The following is a 25,766-nucleotide window of genomic DNA, read 5'->3' on the forward strand; positions in this document are numbered from 1 at the left end:
AAATCTTTATCTTTTATTTGAATTTGTTAATCACCCATACCCTTGGCAATCTACATAAAAGCAATCATCACATTTCAAAACAATACATACCGGAGTCAAAATTCACAGCAACAATATAACTCATACATACATAATAAAACGTCTGTCTGAATAGCCATGTTTTTAAAGGTCTTAGCGCTGTCTGCCAAATGTAGAGCTTCGGGAAGAGAGTTCCAGATAACTGGGGTGGCCACAGAGAAAGCATAGTCTCTAGTAACGCTAAGTCTAGCAGTGGTGAGGACACGAGCAAAAGGCCTCATTGTGCGGATCGAAGCTGACAGGACAGACAGTAAAGCCGTAAAAGAGCATTGCTCCAGGGTGAAGTATTGGAGGAGACAAGGTTAAAGGTGATAATTGCAATTTGATACTTAATGCGTTCTGCAATCGGAAGCCAATGTAATTCAGAGAGCACTGGAGTGATGTGTTCATGCTTATTGATCCCGGTGATGAGTCGCACTGTGTCATTTAGCAGTAGTTGGAGGGGTGTAAGCATTGCTGCAGGAAGACCAAGAAGAGTGGAGTTGCTGTAATCTACCAAAGGTAGGATGGATGCCTGTACCACTGTTTGGATGTCTGTTTTCTTTAGCAAGTGTTTAAGGCCACAAAGCACACAAAGTTTGAAAAAGCCTGTCCTAATTCTGTTTTTAACAAAAGGACAAAAAGGTAAAGAAGGGTCAAATAAGATACTCAGATTGCGTATACAAGTGTTCAGTGAAAATGAAAATGAGGAATTTTTGACAAATGTCGATGAATCAAAAGACATTGAGTTTCTGATAAATTTAGCGACAGTTTATTGAAAAATAGCCATCGCTTGATGGTGGATACACACAGATTTACTAGATCAGCTGTTTCAGTCCACGAGGGGTGCATGTGAATGAAAAATTGGATGTCGTCTGCATAGAGTTTACAACCATCACGCAGCCCGACTAATATTTGCACAGAGATGATAGATACATGTTAAAAAGTATGGCTGATAATGCTGAACCTTGAGGCAGTCCTGCAATGACTTTGGCCCATGGAGAGGACTTATTATTATTTTATTTATTTATTTATGAACTTTTTTATACAGATGTTCGTAGAAAACATCACACCGGTTTACAATCAACAATGGAAGAAGGAAAATTACAATGAACTAGGAGGGGGAAGGGGGAGAAGGCTGAAAAGGGAAGAAGAGGGGGAGGGGATGAAGAGGACTAGGAGAGAAAGAAAGAAAGCATAAGAGAAAGGAGAGGTGAGAGTAACCAAATAACTTAAAAACATTACAATAAATGTGCAATTAAGGAAAACTGCTGTAAACTTTGTACAGATAAATACATAGTCTATAGGTGAGCTCTATTGGCATGTGGAGCGGATATGGTCATAGGAGTGGATAGAAGGGGAGGAAAGGGGGAGCGGACGGTTCAGAGGTAGTTATCTATGTTTGGTTTTCATCCGGGTAGGCTTGCCTGAAGAGCCATGTCTTTATGCCTTTTAGAAATTGTGTAAAGATGGTTCCAGGCGGAGGTTAGCAGGAAGGGAGTTCTAGAGGGAGGGGCCTGCGATAGAAAAGGCTCTTTCTCTGGTGAGGGTGAGGAGTGCAGCTTTAAGGGATGGTGTATAGAGGGTGCCCGCAAGGGAAGTTCTAGTGGGACAGTCAGAGGAGCGGAAACATGGCATTTCGTCAAGCCAAGGGAGATTTTGTTTATAAAGCGAGTTGTGTAGGACGGTGAGTGTTTTTTATTTAATGCGGAAGGGGAAGGGCAGCCAGTGGAGATCTCTTAATATGGGGGTGATGTGATCCCTTTTGTGTGTATTGGTTATGACCCTCGCCATGGCATTTTGCAGGATTTGTAATGGTTTAATGGTGGAGAATGGGAGGTCCAAAAGGAGAGCGTTACAGTAGTCTAGTTTCGAAAGCATGGTCGTCTGTAGTGCAGTGTGGAAGTCTTGAGTGTGGAGGAGGGGTTTAAGTTTTTTAAGGATATGAAGTTTGTAGAAGCCTGCTTTTAGGAGGGACATAATATGGGGTTTATTAAATTCGACACATTGAAATCAGTGAGACACAGAAGAGGTAAACCACTGTAGCACAATTCCGGAAATGCCACAGTCTGGAAAGCGATGTATAAGAATGGCGTGATCAGTGGTAACAAACGCTGCCGTGAAGTCTAATGACACCAAGATGTAGCTATGGACTGAGTCAAGACCTCTTCTGAAAGAGTGAAAGAGAGATAAAATTAACAATTCAACACTTAAACATTTTCTGAATCCAGACTGATGGGGGTTCAAGATTTGTTGGGACTCTGAAATCAGTCAGTTGAATGAGAGCAGAGAGAGATGAGATAGGCCTGAAGTTACTGAAATTTGCCAGGTCTAAGTTGTTCCTTTTCAAGAGAAGTTTGGATCACTGCTTTCTTGAGGAGTTCAGGAAGTGAGCCCTCAGATAGCGATAGATTAACTAGGACACATAAAGATGGCAATAAAGGGACTTTAATCCGCTTCAATATTGTGGTGCTACATGGATTCAAAGAGCACCGAGCCAGAATACTGACAGGAATGTGCATTTGTGAGCTTATTTCTCCAGTTTTGCAGTCCCTTCATTGGCAATCAATTTTATAGAGAATTAAGTTCAAGATTCTAACCCTAATACAGAAAGCCTTAGGTAGTGAGACCCCAATATGTGTGTGCTCATTATTCAAAATCTGTGATATTTTTATGTCTTGTATCTTAATGTCCTTATTTCTAGCCTGTTACTATATATGTTCTTCTTACTGCTCTCAAGAATGTAGGATTGTGAAGACTATAAATTTGTAAAAATAAAGAACTAAGCAAATAAGAAAAAAGGTGGGATTTTAAATCTAGAACTTGAAAAAGCCTTTGATAAGATTTGGGTCAGATCAAAGATCCATCAAGTCTAGTATCCTGTTTCCACTAGCCAATCTAGGTCACAAGTACCTGGCAGGATCTCAAGGGGGCAGATAGATCCCATGCTGCTTATTCCAGGGATAAGAAGTGGATTTCTGCAACTTCACCTTAATAATGGTTTATGAACTTTTTCTCCAGTAACTTGTCCAAACATTTTCTAAGCACAGCTACACTAATAGCTTTCACCACATCCTCTGTAACAAATTCCAGACCTTAATTATGGTTTGAGTAAAAAAATGTTTTCACTTATTAGTTTATCACCTAGCAATTTCATAGTGTGACCACTAATCTTTATACTTTTTGAAAGTGTAAACAACTGATTAATGTTTACTATTTCCATTCCACTCATTACTTTATAGACCTCTATCATATCTCCCCTCAGCTGCCTTCTCCAAGCTGAAAAGTCCTAGCCTCTTTAGCCTTTCCTCATAGAGGAATTGTTCTATCCCCTTTATTATTTTAGTTGCCATTCTCTCTACCTTTTCTAATTCTGCTATATATTTTTTGAGATGTGGTGACCAGAACTACACACAATACTCAAGATGAGGTTGCACCATGGAGCAATACAGAGGCATTATGATATTCTCTGCTTTATTCTCCATTCCTTTCCTAATAATTCCTAGCATTCGATTTGCTTTTTTGGCTCCTGCTGCACATTGTGCAGAAGATTTCAATGTATTATCTACAATGATGCCTAAATCCTGGAACCTTGCATTGTGTAGCTATAATTTGGGGTACTCTTTCCTAAGTGCATCACTTTGCGCTTGTCTACATTAAATTTAATTATCCATTTCCATGCCCAGTCTCCAAGTTTTGCAGGGTCCTCTTATAATTTCTCACAATTCTCTTGTGATTTAACAATTGTGAATAATTTTGTGACATCTGCAAATTTGATCTCCTCACTCATTCCCATTTCCAGGTCATTTATAAATATATTAATAAGCAGTGAGCCCAGAACACATCCCTGGGGCACTTCACTATTCACCTTTCTCCATTGTGAAAATTTACCATTTAGACCTACTCTCTGTTTTCTGTCTTTTAACCGGTTCCAAATAGGACAATAGGACACTGCCACCTATCCCATTACTTTTTAATTTCCTAAGAAGTCGCTCATGAGGGACTTTGTCAAATGCTTTCTTGAAATCCAGATACATTGTATCAACTGACTAACTTTTATTCACCTATTTATTTGAGCCCTCAAAAAATGTAGCAGATTAGTGAGGCAAGACTTCCCTTGGCTAAACTCATATAGTCTTTGTCCCATTAAACTATGCCTATCTATATGTAACCCTTACTGAGGTTTTTAGTTCCAAGGGCACACAAATATATTTATTTCTTCAGGGCTGCTCTGGCTAGCAATTTACATCCCATGCTGAACTCAATCGCCCGTTCGTGCGCTTTGCTGGCTTGGGGGCCAGAATGGACGTCACGGCGGAAGGGCGGAGAAGCTGCGGAGGAGAGGCCGCGCTTTGGTAAGGAAGCCGCCCGGGAGCGATCGTGGGAGAGGGCCCGTGCAGGCATCCATCTTCGCCGGCAGCGGGGGCCGCTTTCGCCACCGGCTGCCCCCGGGAGGCAGGGGGGGCCGCGGTCCGTCTGCGGGGGAGGGCTGCGGGAAAAGTAAGTTTAACTTTGCGTGTCAGGTCGCGAGGGGATTTCAAATGTCATTTCAAATGACAGGTACCAGCGCACGCAGGATACTGTATAGCGCTCTATACAGTAAAATGGGTTGCGCGGGCCTAACGCCTCATGGACGCTTCTTGGATGCGGCTTACATTTGCAAGCTACTTAAATACAGTATCGAGCGGTAGGTGAGCCGGACTGTGCGTGCGGCAAATGCGGGTGCGCCCGGCACTAACGTAGCTCTTCCTACCGCTCCTTACTGTATCGGCCCGTGTGTTAGGCCCCCAGTCTGACATAGGAGAAGAGGGGCACATACATTGCTAGTTCCTTTAATAGGGCTAGAAAGAAGAGAGATATTAAACTTTTATAGTTTTTTGGGGTTTCTACATTTTTGACCTGTTCCATTCCCTGGCAAGCAAAATCCCCTGCTCAGGGTGGTCAAGAGGGATTGTGCACATTCAACCTGCATAAGAGGAAGTTGCAGCACCCAGTGTGAGAAGAGACCCTGATTCAAGTTTTTGTAAGTTTTGTATTTTTCCATTTTTGGGGAAAGGGAGACATTTTCTGCCCCCTCCCTTTCCCCTGAATTGGAGACATTTGGTAACTGTTTCTCTCTCTCTCTCTCTCTCTCTCTCTCTCTCTGTCAATCCAATAAAGCCAGTTTTTGTTTTAAATACATGCTTCCTTTAAACACGGGAGCTTCAAAGAGAGATTACCCAATAAAAAGGAGTTACCCTAGAAAGAATACTAAATCCTGTTTGTTTTTAATTAACAAGGTAAATTCCTACTAGAAAGAAAACATTTTATGATGCAACAGAAAATTGTACGCGAGTGTGTTCTGTACAGTCTTACATTTAAGGCAGGTATTCGAGTCATCTAATCCCATTTTACATCTCTTAACATTATCAATATAACAATGATGTATATATTTGAAGTGCATCTCTTTCAACACAGCATCAATAGGCAATTCGTGGGCTTCTATAATTTTTTCCTGAATATTTGTAGTTGTCACTGGCCTCCCAGATGAGATTTGGGCAAGTGGAGAGAACATTGCCCAAATCTCATCTTGGAGTGAGTTTCCTCACTCCGAAGGCCATCAAATCTTCACAAGAGACCACTGTTCTGTTCGTACGTCTCATGTTGAATGTGAAAGTGGCCCCTAACCCCCTACACTAATACTTAACCCTCACCTCGAGTTACTAGGTAGGCCTCCCATAGGGATACAAATACCTGTCTAGGGAAGAGACACTATAGCAAGTGTCTCTCTCTCTCTCTCTCTCTCTCTCTCTCTCTCTCTCTCTCTCTCTCTCCAAATCACAATTTTATAAGATACGCACGGCTACGTGGTATCTTATAAAATCCAGCGTACTTTTGGTGGTGCGTGAACAAAAGTACGCGCACGCGCTGTTTTTGAAAATGTACCCCAATGTGAACAAATCATCATTAAAGTTAACAATTTTTTTTGTCAATAGTCTTTCCCAGTAATTTATTTTGAATAACTAGGGATGTGCATTCATTGGTGCATTTGTTTCATTCGTTTCAGCAGTGCATGCATATCTCATGATTGGAAGGTAGTCATGCAAAACTGATATGTGTGCATGTAGGTGAGTGCACATGACAGGAATGTATGTTTGGTGAATGTGAATAGGGTAGAATGTGTGTATGTGGAGGGGTAGTCTCTGAGGCATGTCTATGTGTTTCATTGGAAGTTTTTGAGTAGAGATAAGTAAAAATGTGTTGTAGATTTGGGAATGCATATGAGTAAATTGTGTAATGACAGCATGTGCATTTTAAGGAGTTGTGTGTCTTACTGTCTTTTTCTAGGCCAATTCTGTGTGTTTGGGGAGGGGGTGGTAAGGTACCACTACCTCTGTATCTTGGAACAATGAAAATTGAAATAAGATGTTACAGAAGCGCTAGGAGAGTGGTTCCACTTTCCAGGGGTTTGTGTGTTCTTGGGCCATGGCTCGACCCCAGAGGAACTCCGAAGAATTGCCGAGGCAGGCGAGGCATGTCCGAGCATGGGATGGACAGGAGCGAGGCTGGAGTGAAGACAGGCGATGGAATCCAGAGCAGGAACAAGGCTAACGTGAAGACAATGATGACTGAAGGTACTGACCCTCCACCGGACCTGCACACTTCGAGAAGACCAACAATGCAATGATGGTCTTTTGAAAAGTCCTCCGACTGTTCCAAGCCCTTTCGGACTTTCCGCTGGGTAATGGCAAGAATCGGCAGGTCAGATGGAGGTCAGGGCAAATGAAGACCGGAACATAGAGATTCAGACGAAGACTCAGGCGAAGATGTAGGTACTTGGACGAAGACTCAGGCGAAGACGTAGGTACTTGGATGAAGACTGAAGACAAGGAGTCAGGAGCGAGGTTCTGTAGACAAGGAGTCAGGAGCGAGGTTCTGTAGTCAAGGAATCAGGTAAGAGCTAGGTTGAGACTGCGACACAGCACGCCCTACACAGCCCACCCACCCACACGACATGACACGTCAGGAAAGGTGATGATGAGGAACCAGGAGTTCAGGACATCTGGACTGGATCACGGACATCAGGAACAAGAGACGGACATCAGGACTGGATCATGGACATCAGGAACCGGAGACGGACATCAGAACTGGATCGCGAACATCAGGAACAGGAGACGGACATCAGAACTGGATCACGGACATCAGGAACTGGAAGACAGACATCAGGACTGACTGTGGACATCAGGAGTGGAAGATGGACATCTAGACTGGATCAAGGACATCAGGACAAGACATGAGATCCAACAGGAAACAAGGAACACAAGACCTTGAAGAAGCGCTGGAACAGAGAAGACTCCTGGAGCGAAGACAGGAACATCCAGGAGCATCTAACTCCTTGCGAAGGCAAAGCTGGACTGAACGCTGAGCCCTTTTGTAGGGCTGAAGAGGACTACGCCCGGGTTGGAGCTTGCAGGGGACCACACCTGGCTGGTCCTTTAAATATAGATGAGAGGCGTGCGCCTGCGCCTAGGGAGAGCTGGAGAAGAGAGAAGAGAGCAGGCATGCCAGTGGCATCCACCATGTTGAGGACCCAGGAAGAGCGGCTTCCTGCCGCGAAGATGGAAGGCAGGCTGAAGACCCCGGCAGCGGTGAGGATGGCTCCCTGCCGTCCAAGGACCCCAAGAGGAAGCAGGAGCGGCTGCGGCGGGGCCAGCCACGTGGGAAGGCTCCTGGCGCTGACTTAGCCCTGCCGCGCAGTGCAGAAGACTGCCACAGCCTCCGGACCATGGAGCAGGACGGCGGCGGCGGACTGCCGTGAACAGCTGAGCAGAGAGAAAGGCATCAACGGCCCAACTGGCCGCGTTCGGGGGGAGCAGCGTCAGCGGCCCGACTGGCCATGAAGGTAGGGGAGCGCGGGCAGGTTCACAACATAAGACCTATTAAGAGATTCCAGGCTAGTATCCTAGTCACAAATTCTCACTTCCTGCTTGTTCAAACACAGATGTGAGCCAAAGAAGGGAGAAAGACAGAGAAAAAATACAGTTGAAAGAAAGGAAAAATGAAAAAAAGTCTGTCTCCTTCACATCAATATTTCATCCTCAGCCACTTTTCACTCCCTAAAATTAGCAACTCTCCAAAAGCGAAACCCTACCTCCTCTCTGCATAAATGCTTGACCAGTGCAAAAAAAAGTAACAAGACTTAGCAGCCAATATCTTGCAGTATTTGGTGCTTTTTGAACCTCATTTGTGAGCTACAGAAGCTTATTCATCCTCTCCCCAGTGACTCTTAGGGATCCTAGCAGGATCTTCCCTGGAGGTTGAGGGGAGAGGGTGAATAGGGGTGATTGCACTTCGGAGGACTCCACACCGCCCTGGTAGCCACATCCCTAACAGGAATTTCCTCTCAGCTTGGAGTGGACCTATGCATGCCTGTGTTCCAGGGACCCCCCCGCTACGGTTTATTCACACCTGAGGCCTGCACCCTCTTAAAGGTTGACCAGCGTAATTCAGGTGTTAATGAAAGCCCCAAGTCACAGAGAACTCACTGTATCACAGCAAAATACAAACCGAGTCACTGTGATCCTAACCCGCCTTTAACCCCACTTACAACTATTCTGCTCATCTCTAACCATTTGAAAACATAACCAGGTATACTATGAGGTTTATTTTCTTATCTGTTTTGATGCAGCCATGCTGAAACACCAAGCAATTGCATTTAAACAGTCAAACAGTTGCAGATGAAAATTTTAAAAAGCCATTTTGGCACAATACCGGTTTGACAGATCTTCAATATCCTTTATAAACAGCCCTCCCTGATGTTTGCACGTATTCTTGCAGGCTCTCATCAGATCCCCATATTTGTACAGGATGTAGCTTTTCCCGTCTCTCTTATTCCGCAGGAAATTTATTCCTTCTTTAAGGTTATTTACTTCCGAAGGACTCATGGCCAGCAAAATCTGAGAGGTTTGTTCTCCACTGTTAGAAAACAGAAGTTAAAAATATCAGTACCAGAACAAGCCAAAAAAATAAATAAACGCCAGTAGTTTTCATTGAATTTGTGAAGCTATGGATAAATGAGATGTGCATAAATAAATATAAATCTTACAACACTCAGATGTTACGAGCTGTTGTGCAACCTCTGTATGACAGCTACAAAACCACTACACCATGCATGAATCAAGCAATAAGACATAGCGTAGTACTAAAACAGTCACGTCTCTGGTGTATTGGCTGGCACAAAGCCTTAGTGCAATTCTGAAATTCAATTTTTTAAATTTATTTCACGGTGTTTGGACCTAACATGCACTCATACACTTGGATGTATGAGCTTTGCTATCCAATCATAGAACAGAGATTCCTCCTGGCATAATATTTACAAGTTGTCTGCAATTGCAAACAGTTGATTATAAAGCACCACGGGCATCAAGATTCCTGCCATAAAAACAAATCAAGTTGTTGTTATTGAAGCAATAGGACTGAAAACAGAATTTCTAGATAATGTTACATAATTGGATGATTAGGGAGTTAAACCTGTCCAGGTTAAGAGGTTCTTAATAGTCAGTGGTCCAGCAAATGTTGTGGTGATCCAAGGAGGGAAACATCTGGCAGGTAATTTTCAGAAGCATTTCCATGGCTAAAACATTGTTTACTTTTATAAACCTGCATGTGGGTAAATTTACTCGTGTACTTTCTATTCAGGCATAAATCTACTTGGACTGAGCCGAGGCGCTCCTAGACGCAGAGTTGAGAGACAGATTTGGGCTTGCTCGCATACTTTTGGATTTTCAAAAGTATGCACATAAATTTTGCCAACAATTTTCTGCATACATAACAGCAACTGTAATGTTGTGCAAGTTAATTTGATGGGATTGTTTTCAAAGCAGACTTATGAACATAAGTCCATTTGGAAAATAAGTGTACCTTATGCATATAGGGCTGGATTTTAAAAGCTCTACGCGCGTAAATCCAGTGGAGGGAGTTATGCATCCCGGGCCTATTTTATAAAGGCCCGGAAACACGCGTAAAACCCCGGGATGCATCTAAGTCCCCGGGCTTTAAAAAAAGGGGCAGACCGGGGCAAGGTGTGGCTAGAGGCCTCCGGCACAGCCGCCATTTGCTGCTGGGTCGGAGGATCGGGCGCCGGCAGGCTGCTGGCGCATGCAACTTGTGCCTGCTAGGAGGCAGGCGCAAAAGGTAAGATAGCGGTCAGGGTGGTTAGAATAGGGCTAGGGGGTGGAAAGGTTAGGGGAAGGGGTGGGAAGGTTAGATTATAGGGGACGGAATGGGGGAAGGCTGCGAGTGTCGGCGCACGCAAGATGCACTAGTGTGCACCCCCTTGTGCGCACCGACTCCCGATTTTAAAACATGCGCATGCCTGCGCACACATGTTATAAAATCGGGCGTCCATGTGTGCGCGCCGAGTTGCGCGCGCGCACATGTAGGCCCGCGCGTACCTTTGAAAATCTACCCCATATTTTCCACATGCTGTTATAAAATCAGCCCCAAACTGATTAAAGCTGACCAGACTGGGAGTCACATGATGCGGTGAACCTGAGAGGATGCTTCCTTGCAGACTCCAGATGCCATCGCCTGTATCAGGAAGCTTATCTGCTACATCCGTGATTCTGGAAGCACAGAGAGTTCATGAATCTATGGATTGCGAACAGCACATAGGATAGCAAGGAGACAAGAACATTGATGGTTATATGTGTCAAAGTCCCCATCGGTTATGCTGGCAAAACCAATGAAAAAAGCCAAAGAAAAAGTGACGATCTGTGACAGGAAGATGGCCGCGGCGGTATTTGATGAAGCGGTGGTCAGTGCTGTAACATTAGTGGCTATAGCAGCGGTAAATGGGAAGATAGATGGAACTTTTGAACAAATTGCAGAAATGAAAAGCTCTTTTAGTGAATTTAGCCTTAGGGTAGAATTGCTAGAGAATTGCGAGTCTTTGGCAGAGGATGAGGGCAAGTTTGAAACAGTGGCCGTGGCACAGGAGGAGAAAATTGAGGAGTTAGAAAACAGATCACGCCGAAATAATTTGTGCTTTGTCAGCATGGCTGAGGATAGGGATGTGAATCGTTTTAGGACGATTAAAATTATCGTCCGATAATTTTAATATCGTCTTAAACCGTTATGGAACACAATACAATAGAGATTCTAACGATTTATCGTTATAAATCGTTAGAATCGTGAGCCGGCACACTAAAACCCCCTAAAACCCACCCCCGACCCTTTAAATTAAATCCCCCACCCTCCCGAACCCCCCCCCCAATGACTTAAATAACCTGCGGGTCCAGCGGCGGTCCGGAACGGCAGCGGTCCGGAACGGGCTCCTGCTCCTGAATCTTGTTGTCTTCAGCCGGCGCCATTTTCCAAAATGGCGCCGAAAAATGGCGGCGGCCATAGACGAACACGATTGGACGGCAGGAGGTCCTTCCGGACCCCCGCTGGACTTTTGGCAAGTCTCGTGGGGGTCAGGAGGCCCCCCACAAGCTGGCCAAAAGTTCCTGGAGGTCCAGCGGGGGTCAGGGAGCGATTTCCCGCCGCGAATCGTTTTCGTACGGAAAATGGCGCCGGCAGGAGATCGACTGCAGGAGGTTGTTCAGCGAGGCGCCGGAACCCTCACTGAACGACCTCCTGCAGTCGATCTCCTGCCGGCGCCATTTTCCGTACGAAAACGATTCGCAGCGGGAAATCGCTCCCTGACCCCCGCTGGACCTCCAGGAACTTTTGGCCAGCTTGTGGGGGGCCTCCTGACCCCCAGGAGACTTGCCAAAAGTCCAGCGGGGGTCCGGAAGGACCTCCTGCTGTCCAATCGTGTTCGTCTATGGCCGCCGCCATTTTTCGGCGCCATTTTGGAAAATGGCGCCGGCTGAAGACAACAAGATTCAGGAGCAGGAGCCCGTTCCGAACCGCTGCCGTTCCGGACCGCCGCTGGACCCGCAGGTTATTTAAGTCATTTGGGGGGGGGTTCGGGAGGGTGGGGGATTTAATTTAAAGGGTCGGGGGTGGGTTTTAGGGGGTTTTAATGTGCCGGTTTTGCGATTTTTCGATTTTTCGATTTTTCACGATTTTTCACGATATTTTACCCCCCAAACGGCAACAATACGATTCCCTCCCCCTCCCAGCCGAAATCGATCGTTAAGACGATCGAGGACACGATTCACATCCCTAGCTGAGGAGGTCAAGGAGAGTAAATTAGCTGAAGATTTAGTTACCTGGCTTCCGGAGGTGTTAAATCTGCCAAACCTGCAAAATTCACTGGCAATAGAGAGAGCGCACAGATTGGGAGTCAGGAGAAAGCTGACCAGACCTCTCTGTGATGGGTCAACCCCCAGGCAACTAAGATTGAGAACTGATTCAAAGAGTCCACCTTTTCACACCCACTGAGGAGCCCCATCCTATGTAATAAGTCCAGACTACTCTATATTTATTTATTTTTATTTATTTATTTCGAAGTTTTTTATATACCGCGGCACGTTAATAACATCACCTCGGTTCACAATCAACAGTAAATTAGCAACAAGCTTTACAATCGAAAAGAGAATAGGTTGTCATTCTAACCCAGGTCTGTGTTATAAGTGGAAAACTATAGAAGTGTTTTCCTCAGGAAAATTCACAGCAAATACATATGCACTTCATGCTCTGAGACAGCTGCAGAAGCAGCCAACTACACCTTACTCCATAAGGGCACCATTTCTGAACAAAGTATGCAGCTTAAATTTCAGATTTACAGGCATTTCAGGAGTACACACAGCTGTGGGCGAAGTCCCTGCTCCCATGAGCTGTCTGCTTGGCTCCAATTATTTGGGCATCCCAGAAATATTAAAGCATTGCAGCTAAGGTCCTGACTCCCTCTCAGTGCCCAGCATGGCAACAATATTTACTCGCAGACCTTAGATGCTGACATGGGAAGAGGGCTCCTGGAAGGAGGAAGTTCTGCTAGCAGTACTGCATCGGAGCATTAAACAAGCACAGACTGGGATTATAGCGAGTTGCTGGTTCTTGGGCTAGCCTGGCAAGATGTTTACTCTTTGCCTTGCTCCCTGGAACTCCCTAATCTCTCTAATACGGCTCTAACATACATACAGGATCTCATGACCACCTGACCTAGTTTACAGGGGCCTCCACTTATAAGGAGTTCTACAAGTACTGAGCCACACAGGACTCCTTAAGGAGTAAGCACCAAACTGAAAAGACTGTTTTGCAAAAGGAGCTAATGTGTGGAAAAAATGCACAAAACATCTCAAAACTGGCAAAATTTGAGCATTTTGCATGTTTTTTTCACAAGTTGGCCTCTTTACAATGCGATATTATGCAACGTAGTTTATTAATTCAGAATCAAGAAAAACCCAGCATGGAAAGATGTCAATGTGCACCAGTTTTATGCAAATAAAAGATAACTCTATCTCACTGAGGTATAGTTATATTTTTCAGCCAGCCCCACAACAAGTTTCTCATGGAAGTTTGCAATGAGCTCAACTGCATGAATAGCAATCTTGCATGGGCAAGGGCAGCGGAGACTCAAAGCAATCAGCTACCTCAGGCAAGGGTTCCCCACCCCCGCCCCCCCAAGGCACAGCACAGGTCAAATCACTAAGGAAACCAAGGTAGAGGGTTCCTACTTAGAGTCTGGCCCTTTCATGATTTGAAATGCTGAGAAGGGGGGATGGCGAAGTCAGGGTTCCCAGAGAGGTGGCAGATTAAAGCATCAGTGATAAAATTCCTAGGAAATTGACAACCTTGCCAGACTCTTAGGAACCATACCATCTGTCTCCCACCCTTTCCCAGCACCTGCCCTGGGGATAGTGGGAGATTGGTGAATGGTGGTGGTGATGGTGGTGGTTGGGTCTGTGTATGATGGGCTCTCTCAGGCCAGTGCAAGGGTATTAGGTGCCCAAAGCAAACCTTACAGCCTTGAGACAACTCCTCTCCTCTCCCACCACAGCCTAACCCTCACACACAATTAAATAAGAACATAAGAAATTGCCATGTTGGGTCAGACCAAGGGTCCATCAAGCCCAGCATCCTATTTCCAACAAGATCCAAATATACTACATCTACCGGTTCACCTTGATTTACATGTTTATTAACCCCTTCAAAAAAATGAAGCAGATTGGTGAGGCAAGACTTGCCTTGGGTAAATCCATGTTGACTGTATTCTATTAAATCATGTCTTTCTATATGGTCTGTGATTTTGATCTTTAGAATAGTTTCCACTATTTTTCCCGGCACTGAAGTCAGGCTCACTGTTCTATAGTTTCCCGGATCGCCCCTGGAACCCTTTTTAAATATTGGTGTTACATTGGCCACCCTCCAGTCTTCAGGTACAATGGATGATTTTAGTGATAGGTTACAAATTTTAACTAATAGATCTGAAATTTCATTTTTTAGTTCCTTCAGAACCCTAGGATGCATACCATCTGGTCTAGGTGATTTGCTACTCTTTAGTTTGTCAGTCTGGCCTACTACATCTTCCAGATTCACAGTGATTTGGTTCAGTTCATCTGACGCTACACCCTTGAAAACCATCTCCGGAACTGGTATCTCCCCAACATCTTCATTAGTAAACACAGAAGCCAAGAATTAGTCTTCTGCAATAGCCTTATCTTCCCTAAGAGCCCCTTTAACCCCTTGGTCATCTAAAGGTCCAACCAACTCCCTCACAGGTTTCTTGCTCAACTGCATGAATATGCATTTATTTTAAAATTTCATATTAATCACATCCCTGACCCAGAAAGGGAGGTTTCACATGAAAAAGGACAGTCAAATTATAATCTTCTGAGAAAAAAAAATAACTTAAAATAACATGTATATTATATTTACAAGCACTGCTTTTGTGCCAATCAGAAAACCCTGCAAAAAAGATATCTGACTCACCTCTTTTGCATAGCCTTCAATGCTGACAGCTGATTTGTTATTTTTCTTTGTTATGACATGACACAGCTGTTTTCCTTTTATTTGAATATGTGTATCTGTCTTAATTATTGTTTTATTCATTAATATTTTGTTCCTGATTACTATTTTATGAGTGTAATTAATTGTAAACCGCTTATAAATTCTGATTTGCAGTCTATAAAGTTTAAATAAATATTATTTTGTTATCCTTGTTTGATTTAGTATGGATTTTTTATTGTATCCCACCCTGAACCTTGGAAAGATGGCTAAGAACTCATTTAAATAAATAAATAAATAAATAAATAAAAAAAAAAAAATATATATATATATATGGTATTAGCCTATTGAATAGCACCTTTGATGTGACTTGGCCCTCAGAATACCATGGGAGGCTTAAAATATAGTAAACCTCCCATGCCAAAACAGCACTAAGTATCACTACTCAAACAGTAACAACCCTACCTATTAAAAGGCAACCTTGCAAATATTAACCAAACCCTAAAATAACAATATACCTCGGAGAGAGCTAGGAGGACAGGCAGGAGTCTCCAACTTGCTGCTTCCAGCTGAGGAATCCCGGGGCGAGCGGTATCTGTTACCCGACGGCGTTTCTGCACAGCTGAGAGACCGGTGACGTCAGTGGGCAGACCCGGGAAAGGAACAGGAATCCCTACAAAATCGGATGATGAGCGGCGCACAGCAGACGCCGGCACGCCGCCTAAGCCGCGCACGCCTAAGGGGCGCGCGGCATGTCAGGCTTTGCCTGGCTTCGCCTGGATCTCGCCTGGATCTTGCCCAGAATTTTTGATCTTGATGGACAGTTCACAAGGTAAAAGTTTCTTCTCCTCCCTGACTTCTAACGGGTCATCGTTGTGTGATTTTCTTATTGCTAATACAGTTAGAAGGGAAGAAAAGTGATTGTTTGTTGATTGAAGTATGCCTCCTAAGAGGAAAGGGAAGGTGAGGGTGTTTCCCTCCCTCCCGTTACCCTCTCCTATTCAATCAGAAATCACTCGATTCATGACCTCACCTGCATTCAAGAAGGCACGAACCGAGGAGTCTGGTGTCTTAATCAGTCAGGGAGGACTGACTATGCCTGCAGAGGAGGCCTCCCTTAGTCCTAATACAGGACTCCCACCAGCACAGAGAAATGGAGATTGGAATACTGGAGAAGCTTCTGTTGATTCTATCTTTTCCTGCTTGGAAGCGGGGGATCTTGATACCCGCGATAAAAGTTTGGAAACACAGATAGCTGAGGATGTCAAGGGAGCAGAAGGAGGAATAGACCCACTGCTTTCTTATAAAGAGAATCTGACCAACGGGACACCCCCAATTCCTATTGTCCGTCCTGCGGTGGTTACTTTAGATAATCTATGGGAGATGATGGCTGGAATGATTAATAATATTAAAGGGTTAGAATCCAAGATGGATGCTCTAAGTACTGGGAACCAAAGAGAACATTTCCAAACCCAAAAACAAATTAAAGATTCGATAGAGAGAATTAAAGTACTTGAATTAAGTGAAAAGAAACATCAGGATTTTCATGTAGCAGTGGTTAAAGACAGAGACAATATTGCACGTAGAATTGAAATTCTTGAAAATAATGCCAAGCGTTATAATTTAAGATTTTTAAACTTCCCCAGAATGATTGGGGAAGCTCCATTAATTTCCTTAAAAAAGTTTCTAAACGAAAACCTTGGCTTTGAATTAGATGAGTCTCCGGTAGTAACCAACTGTTATTTTTTTTTTACCTAAATCTAAGAATGAAATGTTGCAAAGATCAGATCAAATGTTTCAGGGAGATCTGACAAATTTTTTGGAGGATTCTTCAGCTCAGATGATAGATAGGGGTACTTTGTTGGTAACGTTCTCATCCTTAAAGGATATTAGTTTAGTTATGAAAAAGTATTTTGGTAAATACCCCATCAATCACTTAGGTAAAGTGATTAAAGTATTTCCAGACATAGCAGCATCCACTCAGGTCAGGCGGAAATCCTTTCTGGGATTCCGTCAGGAAGTGATTGATTCAGGTTTTTCTTTTTCTTTGCGATTTCCCTGCAAATGCTTAATTAAAAAGCAAGATGAAGTATTTATATTTTTCATACCCGAGCATTTAAAAAATTTTTTAGAACCACGGAAATTAAGAACTTCATCCTCTGTGTCTAAAAATTAAAATAAAGTAAAATAATGCAGGTTACTGTATTAGCTTTAATTTGTTAGTAATGTTTCTAGTATTAAACTCCCAATTCAGATAAATCATGCATCTCTCTCCTGGCTGTTTTGAAATGGTATATGGTTTGTGTTATGTTGATAATAATAAGGTATTTCTGTTTAGTTTATTAAGTCCTTTATTAACCATTGTATGTTGTGATTCTGTAAATCATAATTTATGTGATTTATTGAAAAAATCTATAAATAAAGTATTAAAAAAAACCAAAACCAATATACCTCTTATTAGGAAAACAGAACAAGCCAGGCTACTATAGATCCCTACACAGAAACCACATGCCAACAGAATACCTCACCATGGTCACATATGTAGAACTTACAGACCCTCACCAAATACAAAATAAAGATACTATAAAGCAGGGATTAGGGGATTTGAGCAATTTGGGGTTTTCCCCCTTTTAGTGTGGAGATTTTTTCCCCACCCCTCCTCACAGAATTGGAGTTAGGAGATGGAGAATTGTGTTTTAAGTCTGGAAACATTAGACTTTTGCTTCTGAGGAATCACACAGACTAGAAAGAGAGTCTTGGATTGAAACATCAAGATCTTGAGACTCCCAACCAAATCTCCATCCCAAAGGCTGTGGGCAAACGATAGAACTATGGACTCAGGTAGGATCTTGACATGTTTTGGCGTTCCCCAATAGCATTCCCCCTAGTTTGGGGCTCGTACTGTTGTGCATCCCGGCTGCGCTGGTGCCACGACTGGGCCTGCTCATCTCGGGCTCCCCTCCTCGGGCTCCGTTCCATTCTCCCTAGCTGCAGCACGCCTCCGGCTTCGCAGGCCTCACAACGGAGATCCCTCAGGGGCTCCACATCCTCGGCATCCTCAGCCCCGCCCCTAGGCGTGCGCATGGCCCATGCTCCCTCATTTAAAGGGTCCAGGGCGTGAACCTCAGCCCGGACACCTCCTGATGAAATCACATAGGCACAGTATATAAGGCGAGGCTCTTCCCTCAGTTCCTCGCCTTGGCAAACTTGTCGTCACACTTGTGTGAAGCTTGTTGCCATCTTGTGTTCCTGCGTTCCTTGTTCCCGTGCTTGTTCCAGTGCTCCTGCGTTCCTTGTTCCCGTGCTTGTTCCAGTGCTCCTGCGTTCCTATGTTCCAATGGTCCCTCCTGTGTCCCAGCGTCTGTTCCTGATTCCTGTTCCACGTTCCGCTACCCAGGTTGTACCTTCTCGGACTGATACTCAGTACTGTGCTCGGCTTGCCACTGACCACGCTTGGACAGATACCTAGTACTGACCCTTGCTTGCCTCTGACCACGTTTGGACTGATACCTGGAACTGACCTTTGCTTTGGCTGACCACCCTCAGACGAATACTCTGGCTTTGACCCTTGCGCTCCACTCGGACACTCTCTTTGCTTCTCCTGTGACCACCAGGCCTGCCTGCTTTGACACCACCCGCTGCCTTCTTCGAGCTCACCTGTTCACTGGGCCCCCTGGGCTTAGGTGGGCCTCTGAGAGTCTCCCGGAGAGGTAGCAGAGAGGTGTGCCCACCAAGAATGGAGGTGCGTGGCTGTCTGTGAACAGGTGAGCTAGACTGGAACCAAGAGTACCAGAGACCACGGGTACAAGGCAGGAACTGAAAGTGCTCCGGGTAGGATAGGCAGCACCCAGTGGTCTAGCTCGAAGAAGGCAGCAGGTGGTGTCAAAGCAGGCAGGCCTGGTGGTCACAGGAGAAGCAAAGAGAGTGTCCGAGTGGAGCGCAAGGGTCAAAGCCAGAGTATTCATCTGAGGGTGGTCAGCCAAAGCAAAGGTCAGTTCCAGGTATCAGTCCGAGCGTGGTCAGTAGCAAGCGGAGGTCAGTTCCAGGTATCAGTCCAAGCGAAGTCAGTGGCAAGCAGAGGTCAGTTCCAGGCAGTGGTTCAAACGTGGTCAGAGGCAAGCAAGGGTCAGTACTAGGTATCTGTCCAAGCGTGGTCAGTGGCAAGCCGAGGTCAGTACTGAGTATCAGTATTGGAGTTAGGAGACGGAGAATTTTGGTGAAGCTTTGGTGAAGCTCCAGTCAGCCTCTGTCTCCTCATGTGCTCTGCCTCCTGGCAGCAGGTGCCCTCTGGGATCCCTCAGAGGGCCGTACCAATCCTGCGCCAGGCCAAGGGTCCACCTCCAGTGCAACATATTCATTGTGGATGTCCTGAAAAAACAGTCTTGTTTGTGGCTCCTGAGGACTAAAGTTGGCTACCCCTACCATAAAGTGTAAATAGAAATCTACAGAAAATGTGAACTGGAAAATACAAACCAGACTATGTATGCAGCAACAATGGAAAAACAAAAACATAAAAACATACCTCATAAAACAAAATGAAGAAATATAAAACATCAATCATAACAGTTAACCACACTAATAAAAAGAATATTTCAAAACAACTGACAAACAGAATAATATCTGATAATTAAACAAAAAAATGTTTAAAAATTCCCAACAACCAATAAACCGCAAATACGTCAGATAACACCCAATAATCAAATGGAGGATAAAAAAATGTCCTGCTCTCCATACCTGGGAACTATTGATTTCCAGACACCCTGAGATTGTCATGCATTAGTGGGTGGTGGAAGTGGAGTGCAAAATTTCTTCTCTCTCTCTTTCATACACACACACACACTGTCTCTCTCACTAACACACATGCGCTCTCATACATATGTATATGATCTCTCTTTCACAAACTCACTCACACATCCCCTCTCCCCTTACTTCCCTTTTTAGTCACCCCCTCCCCTTATCTCCATTCCAACCCCTTCCATTCCCTCTAAGTCACTCACTCCCTTTACCTCTCACTCACACTTTCCTTTTCCCTCCTTTTTGACTCACCCACACCTCTTTCTTTCCCTCTGTTATTCACCCCTTATCCTACCACTTGTTCATTCCTCTTCCTTACCTCTCACTTACACACACAGGAGGTAGATTTTATAAATCCACGCGCGCGCGCGAACAAAAGTACGCCGGATTTAATAAGATACGCACGTAGCCGCGCGTATCTTATGAAATCCAGGGTTGGCGCGCGCAAGGGGGTGCACATTTGTGCAACTTGCGCGCACCGAGCCCTGCGCGTGCTGCCTGTTCCCTCCGAGGCCGCTCCGAAATCGGAGCGGCCTCAGAGGGAACTTTCCTTCTACCCCCCCTCTGCGCCTTCCCCTACCTAACCCACCCCCCTGGCCCTATCTAAACCTTCCCCCTACCTTTGTTGTTAAAGTTATGCCTGCCGGAGGCAGGCGTAACTCTGTGCGCGCCAGCGGGCTGCTGGTGCGCCATCACCCGACCCGGGGGCTGGTCCGGAGGCCTTGACCATGCCCCTGGGCCGGCGCCATGCCCCCAACACGCCCCCCCGGAATGCCCCGAACGTCGCGCCGCCCACCCGACATGCCCCCCTTGCGAAGCCCCGGGACTTACGCGCACGCCGCCAAGCCTATGCAAAATAGGCTCGGTGCGCACAGGGGGGATTTAAAAGGGTTACGCGCGTATGTGCATAACCCTTTTAAAATCTGGCCCACACTCTTTTTCTTCCTCCTGCCTACTTAAGCTGGAAGGTTACCTTAGAGTGGCCATGCAGTTTCCTTGCTGGTGGGGGTGTGGGACCCTTTCCAGCACCTGAAGCTCAGGTGCCACGCAAGGTTTTATCCTTGTTGGTGAAGAGACTATGCCACAAAATGTACTTGCTGGCGAAGAGTGGCAACTCCACCAGCACCTCAGTCTGCTGTACTGCCAGCCACCACGGGGTCTCCTTGGTTGGCAGAGAGTGAGAGCCCTGTCAGCATGTCCTTCCTCCTGGCTGCTTGCAGCTGTGGGGTCTTCAGGCTGCATGGGAATAGGACCGGCCCCCACCAGAACATCATTTCTCAGCACCAATGTTGGTCTTCCTTACAGCAGGGGGTGGGGTCCCTGCTGGAGTTAGAATTTTGAAGACACAGTGAGGTGGCCACTGCAGGGGATTTTGGGGGGGTACACTTGCCGCCACTTCTGAAATTTTGTCACCTGAAGTGGTCGCTTCACCCTGCCTCATTATAAAACCACCTGTGAGCAAGGGGCCGCAAACCCATGGGTCAGTACTTCAGTCTCCTTATTACTACGCAAACTGGGGTCCTCTTGAATATTATGGAGCAGATGATTCTGCTCAGCAGGGGTTTCAGTTTTACTCAACAATGGGCTAAGAACTGATTACAACTACCATGTTTGCCCAGTGGCACAAGAATGATTACTTGAACTGCGGGGTCTGCCCTCTGCCACAATAGAGGGGGGCAAAGGTGGCCTTAGCTCCAATAGTGTCCTGTGCTGAAGGACAGAGTAGCACCTTATAAGTAAATAACCCCTTCCCCGTGATATCCATGAAGTGAGATATTTCTTTTTAAAGTTTTGGAAAGCTCCTCCTGCTTAGCCTAGTTTGACTTCTTCAAGTTTTGCACCCAGGCGGTGACTGGTTAAGATGTTCTGCTCAGGGGCAGTCACCTTATAAAGGGGGGGTCGTACAAGTATCTGCCATTAGTTTTGCTGATGCAACGCAGCTGTGTTAAGGCCCAGGCAGCACACCTGAGCTGTGAGCTGGGAAAAAGACAGGTGTAGGGCTGTGTATGTAACTGGAGAGAGAGAGCAGCGAAGCATACGTGTCTGATCTGAAAGGGCAGCACGGAGCTACCTTATTCTCGGTACCTCTGAAAAGATGGCACCGTGTAGCCAATGAGTGGTTTCTCCAGGATAGTGAGGAACTGCTTCTGGCAGTGGCTTCCCCATGTGCAGCCTGCCTTAAGCCCCGTGGCGCGTGGGGTGCCTGTGAGCCTCTATACTCCCCATATTCTGCACGTGGCAGGAGGCATAGGCTCGGACTGGCACAAGCGCACTTTGATGGTGGCGTGGCCTCCCCTTCGGCTTCAGTGCCTGGGTCCCCCACTTTATTTTCACCACTGTATTTGCAAGCTTAAAAAAAAGACAGCCATAAAACTCAAACGTGGGTGGAATGCTTTTGACCCATCATTACAGGTCCTGCGCACTAACCCAAAAAACGATTTTTCGCGAAAAAAAAAACCCCGAACCGCAATAAAACGACATTTTCCACGGCGGCCGAAAAACGAAGAACGACACGAACATAAAAAATGATTCACATCTCTATTTGGGAGCACCCTAATTATCAACGGGCCTTGGACTGGAAGAAAGCCAATCTGCAGCTTGTCCACAATACCTTCAAACAGGCAGTAATTTACCATTTGAGAAGCGGAGAGCAGAGGCCTTACTTGATTAACTGCCATCTGTCCGAAGGAGTGACTGTTAACCCAGCCTGTAGCACTGAGGGCCGGATTTTAAAAGCCCTGCGCACGTAAATCCGGCCGGATTTACACGAGCAGGGCACTCGCGCGCCGGCGCGCCTATTTTGCATAGGCCGCCGGCGCGCGCACAACTCCGGGACGCGTGTAAGTCCCGGGGCTTCGTAAAAGGGGCGGGGCGGGGCGTGTCCGGGGTCAGGGGCATTTCGGGGTGGGACCGGGGGCGTGGCGCTGGCCCGGGGGCATGGTCGAGGCCTCCGGACCAGCCCCTGGGTTGGGTGATGGTGCGCCAGCAGCCCGCTGGCGCGCGCACATTTACACCTGCTGAAAGCAGGCGTAAATCTGCCAACAAAGGTAGGGGGGGTATAGATAGGGCCGGGGGAGTGGGTTAGGGAGGGGAAGGGAGGGGAAGGTGCAGGGGGTGGAAAGAAAGTTCCCTCCGAGGCCGCTCCGATTTCAAAGCAGCCTCGGAGGGAACAGGCAGCGCGCGCCGGGCTCGGCACGCACAAGTTGCACAAATGTGCACCCCCTTGCATGCGCCGACCCTGGATTTTATAATATATGCACGTATCTTATAAAATCCAGCGTACATTTGTTCGCGTCTGGTGCGCGAACAAAAGTACGCGCTCGTGCAAATTTATAAAATCTACCCCTATGAGTGCTGAAGAATTTCCAAAAAGGAAGATGCCCCGAGTGAAGACTTGATCTCCCTGTGAAGTGGGGTGATGCAGGACTTAAAAAAAGAGAACAAAAACCCCAAGAGATTGTTCCTGTTGCTACATTTTGGAGGGATCCTTGTTTCTTTTCTCTCTCTGTTGTGCTGTTTTCTGCTTTGCTGCAGGGCATCCTGTCAGCTCTTGGCAGTTCCAGCCACTGAGTCACTTGTGGCTGTGGTTCCTGTTTACAGAGACTTTTCCTTGCCCTCCATGGGAGGGTGAAGAAGAGGTTATCCTCCTCTGGAGAGGGTGGACAGATGTTCAACAGAGACGGTTCTTCTGTCAAGAAGGAAGATGCTTTACAGTTATGAACTGTGCCAGCCCTTAGGTGAAGGGACTTATAATAAAAGATATATTCTCAGTGAAGAGTTCTTTATGCCATATTGACTGCATTTTCTACTGACATTATTGATGTGTTACATTCAAATGTTGAGTCTCTTTTCACAAATTTGATAAAGTTGATATACTTCATAACTCGGGGGTTTGATTTATTATGTCAAGTTTGTGGTTAATTATTGTTTTCTTTTTAGGTGGAGTCTCCTAACGAGGTCTGACACCTCTCACACTAATTTTTTTATTTATTTACAGGAGATTTACTCTAAAAATGAAATGAAATCCTGTGCCTCATTTTTTAAGTAGGAGCCTGTCACTCAATAGGTGATGGGAAGGAGTTCAGAGAGAAGAGATTTCAGTTTGAGAATAACGTGTTCTAATGTTTTCAAGCTAGATTAGTGTCCCCTTCCGGGGAAGCACTAATATTACTGGCAAGATCTGAGCAGGAAATATCTAATGGCTTTTTCCACAAGGATGGTAAGAGGTTCCTGTATGGTGTACCCTGTTTCCATTCCAAAGGATAGTGAGAGCATTGTAGCTCATTCTTGGGTAGTGGCAGCACCCCTATTCTTCCAGCAGTGGTAGTGCTAGCCCTCGATCATAATTAACTATTATTCATTCTACAGTATTAATGGGCCCAATGGCTATGCATATACTTTAATGTATTTTGGTTTTAATGTGAGATACTGGGTCTCCTGCTTTGCTGGTCATAGCTCCCTAGAGATGAGTTGGTCTAATATCTTCTTACATTTGTATTTTTTGTCTAGTTCTTGTGCAAAATGTTCATGAGTAAGGGTCCTTCCTCAGACCATGGTTTTTGGGTTTTTTTTAGGGGGAGACCCTTCCAGTCTGGCCACAAGATGTCACTATCCCTATAGTAGAATACATTCTGTAAGAAGCCATCCATACCCCTCAGTCCCTCTCACCTGAAGGCTATTTAGCCCAACCATGTTAATACACCAGGGGGTTCAGGTTGTGAAAGCAGGGAAAGAGTAAGTATGTTTCAGTTTTACACTCTGTTGAGGCCTTCCATTGTCATCCAAAAGGAGTTTCTTTTAGAAGTGACACCTCCCAATGCACTCCTTGTTAGAAGGCCCTTCTTCTACTAATTTATAAAGACATAGATTTTTTTTGCCTGATACCCTTTGGGGCAAAATGGCTCTCACCAGGGGACCAAAGACCAGTGAGCCTGCTCTAAACTCTAGATAGGCAAGCACCAGTGATGGATCCTGCTGTGGGAGATAGTGAAGGCAGTTTAAGTTTTAAAGTATTTGTTTGGACTTAAAAAGAGTAGGAAGGGTTTTTTGGATCCCCCTTCCCCACTGGGATTTTAGAGTAGAGAAGTAGCCTGATCCCATAGACATTTCCCTAAGAAAAGACCCTAGAAACATCAGTAAATACAAGATGAGAGAACTACTAAGGAAGGAAGAACTAGAGCAGGAGACCCCAGTTGGATCTCTACATACCAAGAAACCAGGACAAGCTAGGTGTCGGAGGAGAAGATCAAAGGTAGGATTTTTGCAGTACCATTGGAGACCCCTCCACTAGGGATGTGAATCGTTTTTCAACGATTAAAATTATCGTCCGATAATTTTAAAATCGTCATAAATTGTTAAAGAACACGATACAATAGGAATTCTAACGATTTATCGTTAAAAAATCGTTAATCGGGTTAGTGCGCACTAACGGGAGTTAGTGCACACTAACAGAAAATGATACAAATTGACACTTTTCAGGTCAGTTAGGAATGAATATGTATTCCTATTGGCTGTCTGCCCTCTTATTTATTGATGTTACCAAGGTTCCCACTGAGGTGATGGTTGGGGGGATGGGAAATGGAAATGGTTGGTAGCTTGACAAAAAAAGTAATGTGATCAGTCAATGTGACTAGAACTTGTGCCCTATCCCTGATACCAGGAGTGTTGTGATCTTCCTGCACACAGTGCCCTATCCCTGATACCAGGGGTGTTGTGATCTTCCTGCACTCAGTGCCCTATCCCTGATACTGGGAGTGTTGTGATCTTCCTGCACACAGTGCCCTATCCCTGATACCAGGGGTGTTGTGATCTTCCTGCACACAGTGCCCTAACCCTGATACCGGGAGTTTTGTGATCTTCCTGCATGCAGAGCCCTATCCCTGATACCGGGAGTGTTGTGATCTTCCTGCACACAGTGCCCTATCCCTGATACCAAGGGTGTTGTGATCTTCCTGCACACAGTGCCCTAACCCTGATACCGGGAGTGTTGTGATCTTCCTGCACGCAGTGCCCTAATCCTGATTCCGGGAGTGTTGTGA

At 45.5% G+C, this 25,766-nt stretch overlaps 1 protein-coding gene across 1 annotated transcript in view; it reads right to left on the bottom strand.

Annotated features, from left to right (window-relative positions):
• Positions 1 to 25,766, bottom strand: part of LOC115085142 (cytidine monophosphate-N-acetylneuraminic acid hydroxylase-like) — a 266,549-nt gene that overhangs the window by 154,268 nt on the left and 86,515 nt on the right. The window contains 1 exon segment of the mRNA XM_029590791.1: positions 8,809 to 9,012. Within this exon segment, the coding sequence (XP_029446651.1) occupies positions 8,809 to 9,012 (204 nt within the window).

The sequence above is a fragment of the Rhinatrema bivittatum genome, chromosome 2 (genome assembly GCF_901001135.1).
Source record: "Rhinatrema bivittatum chromosome 2, aRhiBiv1.1, whole genome shotgun sequence".
NCBI classification, from domain to species: domain Eukaryota; kingdom Metazoa; phylum Chordata; class Amphibia; order Gymnophiona; family Rhinatrematidae; genus Rhinatrema; species Rhinatrema bivittatum.